This window comes from Bos taurus, chromosome 2, assembly GCF_002263795.3.
Source record: "Bos taurus isolate L1 Dominette 01449 registration number 42190680 breed Hereford chromosome 2, ARS-UCD2.0, whole genome shotgun sequence".
Classification (NCBI taxonomy): domain Eukaryota; kingdom Metazoa; phylum Chordata; class Mammalia; order Artiodactyla; family Bovidae; genus Bos; species Bos taurus.
In genome coordinates, this window is record NC_037329.1 from 96,428,308 (window position 1) to 96,435,462 (window position 7,155).

At 42.8% G+C, this 7,155-nt stretch overlaps 1 protein-coding gene across 2 annotated transcripts; it reads right to left on the bottom strand.

Annotated features, from left to right (window-relative positions):
* Positions 1-4,192: 4,192 nt before the first annotated feature.
* On the bottom strand, positions 4,193-6,937 carry CRYGA (crystallin, gamma A). 2 transcript variants are annotated; one of them, NM_001243570.1, is made up of 3 exons: positions 6,735-6,743; positions 6,378-6,620; positions 4,193-4,593 (listed from the first exon to the last, which is right to left on the bottom strand). In NM_001243570.1, the coding sequence occupies exons 1-3, from the start codon at positions 6,741-6,743 to the stop codon at positions 4,321-4,323; spliced, it is 525 nt and encodes a 174-aa protein (NP_001230499.1). In that variant the 3' UTR covers positions 4,193-4,320. The 2 variants fall into 2 exon arrangements, with proteins under 2 accessions (NP_001230499.1, XP_059747139.1); XM_059891156.1 differs by having other exon boundaries at positions 6,378-6,937.
* Between the last annotated feature and the right edge of the window lie 218 nt (positions 6,938-7,155).

The window sequence follows — 7,155 nt, forward strand, 5'->3', positions numbered from 1 at the left end:
ATTGTTTGCCTCAAGATTCTGTTAGTGATGCCTGCCACCAGTTTTGCAAGAGGTCTGGATGAATTTTACAGTATCACATGACACAGGCTGGAAGTTGTGTCAGAGTTGATTGGAGCCAGCCTGTAACCACCTATGTATGTATGTGTGCTTAGTCGTTCAGTCTTGTCTCTTCTTGACCCCATGGACTATAGCCCTCCAGGCTCCTCTGTCCATGGGATTTTTGCAGGCAAGGATCTGGAGAGGGTTACCATTTCCTCATTCAGGGGATCTTTCTGACCCAAGGATCAAATCTGCGTTTCCTGCATTTGCAGGGGTTATTCTTTACCACTGAGCCATCCGGGTAGCAAGACGGCAGTAATGAACGACTACGAAAAGCACATTGAGGATGTTCACATTTTCTCGAATTTTTTTAGAAAATAGTGAATTTACTTCACCCTCCCCCCCTTTTTTTGAAATCCGTGTGTGTGTGTGTATATATATATATATATAGCACAATGAGAGAGAAGGCAATGGCACCCCACTCCAGCACTCTTGCCTGGAAAATCCCATGGACGGAGGAGCCTGGTAGGCTGCAGTCCATGGGGTCGCTAAGAGTCGGACAATGACTGAGCGACTTCACTTTCACTTTTCACTTTTGTGCATTGGAGAAGGAAATGGCAATCCACTCCAGTGTTCTTGCCTGGAGAATCCCAGGGACGGGGGAGCCTGGTGGGCTGCCATCTCTGGGGTCGTACAGAGTTGGACACGACTGAAGCGACTTAGCAGCAGCATAATGAGGTAAAACTGATGGAGTGATGACTACTGTTTATTGAGCTTCTTTATAAGAAGCATCCCATTTATTCCTCACAAGAACATACAAGTGGGAAAACTGAGGCTTATGAGGATGAATAACTTGCTCAAGGTCACACAGCTACTAGGTGGTCAGGCCAGAAACCAAGTCCACGGACCTCATGGCCTACATTGGTAACCATTAAGATATTCCACCTGGAAACCTAATAGTGTCTTAAAGAATCAGAACTGAATGAAGCAGGAACTCCTCTTGAACAACACCCCTAATTTTATAGAGAAAGAAGCTTGTGGCATTCCAAGGTTTTTTAGATAAAATGCTAGTTTCTAAACCCTTAAATTCACTAGGTTGAAACAAAACAAAACCTCCAAGTTAAAATTATCTTCAGTGAGACATATCACCTGGGTTTTCCTTTAAAAAAAAAACAACAAAAACAGAGCTCGTAATTCATTGGTCACTCAACAGAGGACAACACACTAAGTTTAAGTGTGGTTTAACTAAGCCAGCAGCAAAACCACAAGTCTCCTGCACATTTGGTATTGGTAAGAGCCACAGCAGTTTAATAACATGTGTATTTTCATACCTATAATTCATAGCATATGTTCCTTCAGCAAGAAGGAATCTCATTTTAAAAGATTCTTTATTACTTAAGGTTCTGTTCAGGGCTTTATTATTTTTAAACAGCTTCATTGAGATATAATTCACATTAATATTTGCCCATTTAAAGTGTATTATTCAGTGGTTTTAGTATATTCACAGTTATGTGCAACTGTCACCATAGTCAATTTTAGAAAATGCTCCATTCCACAGTGAAAAGTCCTGAACCCTTTAGTTATCATTCCTTTATCGACCTATCCCCCAGTCCTAAACAACCGTGAATATACTTACTGTCTCTAGATTTGCCTATTCTGGGTGTTTCATATAAATGAATCCTATAATATATATGACCAGCTTCTTTCACTCGACATGTTTTCAAGGATCATCCATGATGTAATATGTATCAGGACTGCATTCCTTTTTACAGCCAAAGAATATCCCATTGTCTGGATTATCACATTTCGTTTATGCAATCATCCACTGATAAACATTTGGGTTGTTTCACCTCTGCCTATTGTGAATAGTGCTGCTGGGAACATTCGTGAATACGTTTTTGTTGGAACATTTCTTTTCAATTCTTTTGAGTGTATATGTCAGACTGGAATTGCTGAGTCATATGATAACTCAGTTTAACTATTTGAGGAACTACCAAACTGTTTTCCCATAGTGGCTGCATCTAGTTACATTACTTTACATTAGAACTTTACATTACTTACAAGTATTTACATTAATTTACATTACAGAGATTTATGAAAGTTCTAATCTCACCACGTCCTTCCTAGCACTTGTTATTTTCTGTTTTATTTTTCTCTACAGTTAATATAACCACCTAGTGGGTTGTTGTTGTTGTTGCTCAGTCACCCAGTCGAGTCCAGCTCTCTGTGACCCTATGGACTGCGGCTCCCCAGGCCTCCCTGTCCCTCACCATTTCCCACAGTTTGCCCAAGTTCATGTTCACTGCGTCGGCGATGCTGTCCAGCCGTCCTAGTGGGTATTAAGTGCTATCTCCCTGTGGTTTTTATTTGAATTTCCCGAATGACTAATAATGGGCTTCTGTGGTGGCTCAGTGGTACAGAACTCCCTGCCAACGCAAGAGATGCGAGTTTGATCCCTGGGTCGGGAAGATCCCCTGGAGAAGGAAATGGCAACCCACTCCAGTATTCTTGCCTGGGAAATCCCCTGGATAGAGGAGCCCAGAGGGCTATAGTCCATGGGGTCACAGAAGAGCTGGACTTGACTTATTAAACAACAACCAACAACAACGACTAATAATGCTGAGCATCTTTTCAGTAGCTTCTTGACCATTTATATATCTTCTTTGTAAAAGTATAATATTCAAGTACTTTGCCCATTTTTAATTGTCTTTTATCTTTTGTTGTTATTTTAAGAGTTTTTTTTTTTTTTAATACTCTGAATACTAGACTCTTACCAGATAAGAAGCTTGTAAATATTTGGTAAATATTTTCCCTCATTCAAGAGTCTGTCTTTTCACTTTCTCTTTTAAAAACTTTGGATTGGAGGATAATTGCTTTACAATGTTGTGTTGATTTCTGCCATATATCAACATGAATCAGCCATAGGTATACATGTATTTTTCACTTTCTTGATGGCATTCTTTGATTCACACGTGCATGCTAAGTCACTTCAGTTGTGTCTGACTCCTGGTGACCCCATGGACGGTAACCCTCCAGGCTCCTCTGTCCATGGGATTCTCTAGGCAAGAATACTGGAGTGGGTTGCCATGCCCTCCTCCAGGGGATCTTCCTGACCCGGTGACTGAATCTGGGTCTCTTGTGTCTCCTGCATTGGCACGTAGTTGATTCCCACTAGCGCCACCTGGGAAGTGTAAAATGTTTTAATTTTGATGACGTCCCATTTATCATTTTTATTGTTGTTAGCTTGTGCTTTTGGTGTCATCTTTAAGACGTCATTGCCTAATAAAAAATCATGAAGATGTATGTTTCTATTTTCTTCCAAGGGTTTTATAGTTTGAGTTCTTTGATTTATTTCGTATTAATTTTTTTCTGGTATGAAATGGGGGTCTAACTTTATTATTTTGCATTTGGATATCCAGTAGTCCTAGCACTATTTGTTGAAAAGCTATTCTTCCCCATTGAGTGGTCTTAGCACCCTTGTCAAAAATCAGGTGAACATAAACAGGTGGGATTGTTTCTGGACTCTCGAGTCTATCCCTGTCATCACCACGTCTGCTGTATGCCAGTACCCCGCTGTGTCGTTTACAGTTGCTTTGTGGTAAGCTTTGAAATTGCGAAGTATGAGTCCTCCTAGTTTGCTCTTCTGTTTTCGAGATTGTTTTGGCTGTTCTGGGTCCCTTGCAAATTCCATATGAATTTTAAAATGAGCTTTTCCATGTCCATGAAGAATTTAACTGGGACAGAGCACGATTTTTGCTCATGTAAATTTGTAAAAAGAATTAGTATTCTGGGTGAGCAACTCTACTCTAGCGGAAATAAATCCCGGTGTGTAGGATAACACATTGTCTTACTTCACTCTGCATAGCTGAGTATTCCCTAATTGAATTTTGATAAAAGTTTATATTGTAGTCCAGGATAATGCAGTCCTCTCCAGCAGTCCTTTTGTGTCCCAGCCACAACTGGTTCCATATCTTCTCCTGCGTATGGATTTAATAGTTTTCATTATGTTTCTTTTCTCTCTCCCTCATACTGTGGGTTGTAGAGGCAGAGACAGTGTTTCTGCCTCCTTCCCATGATGTGAATGGGAACTTCTTAAATACTGCTGCCATCAGGAAGTAAGTAGACGTTCAAAACACTTGATTTCAGGGCCAGGTAAGTTGCCAAGGGTCACCATTTATTAAAATTCAGTTATTCTTTAACATGAACAAGAATTACTTATGGGCCAGTAACACGATTTGTATATATAGTGCATTTCTATGTGGATCATAAGAAAAGCACAGCCTAGTACAAATCAATGGCCCGTCTCAGAGAGCCCACTCGGGCATCCATGGCCCCCCAGTCGTGGTAGCGCCTGTAATCCCCCGGCCGCAGCAGGTACTGCCGGCCCCGGTAGTTGGGCATCTCGTAGAGGACCCACCAGCCCTCCAGCACGTGGAGGGAGTGGAGCTCATTGAGCCGGAAGCGGTCGTGGATGCAGGAGCAGTCTTCCGTGAGCTCGGACACCAGGCCTCCGTAGTCATCTCTCTCGTACAGCCTTATCCTGTGAGAGCTGGTCTGTTGCGACAATAAACCAAAGATGAAAAATAAGTTGTGGGCATCCTGGATGTCAGTAAAAGTGACTCAGTCATCCTGCAGCTTCATGAAGCATGGTTTTCAAACCATCCTGTCACATATGTATCCTCTCCTTACATTGTTGGTTTAACAAATTGTTGTTGTTGTTTAGTTGCTAAGTCATGTCTGACTCTTTGCAATCCCATGGACTGTAGCCTGCCAAGGCTCCTCTATCCATGGGATTTTCCAGGCCAGAATACTGGAGTGGGTTGCCATTTCCTTCTTCAGGGAAGGTATTAGAATAAAACTTACCTGACCAGTAATCTATCTTATGGAAGAAATAAACATTGAAATAAAGAAAAGGGATCCTTTGAAAGCAAAACAAAAAAACAACTATTGTAACTATATTTAGTTGAGTCTGCAGAGAAGATTCGGAGAAGGAAATGGCAACCCACTCCAGTATTCTTGCCTAGAGAATCCTGTGGACAGAGGAGCCTGGGGGCTGCTGTCCATAGGGTCGCACAGAGTCGGACACGACTGAAGCAACTTAACATGTATGCATGCATTGGAGAAGGAAATGGCAACTCACTCCAGTATTCTTGCCTGGAGAATCTCAGGGACAGAGGAGCCTGATGGGCTGCTGTCTATGGGGTTGCACAGAGTTGGACATGACTGAAGCGACTTAGCAGCAGCAGCAGAGAAGATTTAACTCCCTTTTCCATTATAACTGTGTATCCCTGAATCCTATCAAGCATGTTTTTAAGTCACTTTTGCACTCACCATTGACAACAATTCACGTTTACTCTTAGTCCACATGTCTGACATTTTGCCAAGTCCCTTGTACCATTTGAGTTTCTGGCCTCAAAGAAGTTCCTATCTTGTACCTCTTTTTGCATCTGCAAATTTCTCTAGCCAAATTTTGTTTTCACTTCCTGAATCCGCTTGCCATGACACATAATTTGGTGATTCAGAAAGTCCAAATACAAGCTACACATGATTAATAGACATTAAGCAGGACTTTGGTGAGGACTACATCCCATGAACTCTTAATGAACAATTTTTCTGACCCTTGTAAGAAACTAGTTGATAATATCTGCTTAATACAGGGAGCCACTTGCAAGCAGACATATTGTTCCAGTTTCTAGATCTGTATGTCATAGAGAAGGTATTGAAAATAATTGCCAATACAGTCAGAATATGTTATACCTATGTTGTTCTCCCATAGTCTGTCAGTATTTTTATTGTTAAGAAATAATGATACACTGATAGATTTTTTTTTTTACTTAACATGTGATTTTTATTTAGAAATTAGGGATCAGCTAGATGATACCAAGTTCAGTTTTAGAAGCTATATCGTTGTGATTTCTTATGCCTAAAAACAATTTACCCATTTTTAATGCTGCTGCTGCTGCTGCTAAGTCGATTCAGTCGTGTCCGACTCTGGGCGACCCCATAGACGGCAGCCCACCAGGCTCCCCCGTCCCTGGGACTCTCCAGGCAAGAACACTGGAGTGGGTTGCCATTTCCTTCTCCAATGCATGAAAGTGAAAAGTGAAAGTGAAGTCGACTTCACTTTCACTTTTTAACGCTAAATGAGTTTAAATATTTCCCTATGAGAGCATAGTAAAAAGGCATCTTTTTTTTCCCCCCCAATGCTTGAGAGTTGGGCTTTGTTATTTTACTGTGAACACTAGTCCTGAGTTGAAACAAATTGACTTTTATAAACAGGAATTTATGGCCCTGGATCAGTGATGCCGTCACACCAGTCAGGTTGAAGCAAGACTCACGTAAGGGATAGCGCGGCAGGAGCGGATGGAGTCGTTGAGGCCCATCCACTGCTGGTAGTCGGGGTAGTCGCCGCGCCGCAGGAAGTACTGGTGGCCCTGGTAGTTAGGGCGCTCATACAGCATCCAGCAGCCGCTGTCCACGCGGATGGAATTACAGCGGCTGAAGTAGGGCTGCAGGTTGGAGTGGTCGCTACTGCACTCATAGCGGCGGCCCTGGAAGCCCCGGTCCTCGTAGAAGGTGATCTGCATGCAGGTGGAACATAAGGTGACAGCAGGAAGTCAGCTGCGAGATACACCCTCCCTACACAAACACCATCCACACGCAGCAGGCATGGTCTGGGACCTCAGTTGGCTCACCTTCCCCATGGCTGTTGATAGCGGATGATCAGCGTCCAGTCTGATGGGGACAAACGTGGCAGCTGGTATATATAGCAGGACGGCTGCTGCGTTGGCAAGAACAACACAAAAGGGGCCTGGGGGTAGCATGTGAGGGGATTTCCGTGTCCTCTCTCTCCCTTTTTTTTTTTTTCATTTGGGATCATGGGGCAGGGGGCTCTCATTTTCTCTGGGCTTTTCAGGTTGTCCTCACTCGTGCCAGTGAAAGGAATTGAAGTCAGCAGAGCCATTATGACCTTGGAGACAAAGGATGCACTTCTCAGCCTATGCAGGGCTCTAGAAATACATTACGTGCCCAGTATTTTGTACAGTTTGCCTATGGAAACTGCTGAGATGAAGTTGGTGGTTCCCCCTGGGGTGACGCGTGACAATCCTATGAATT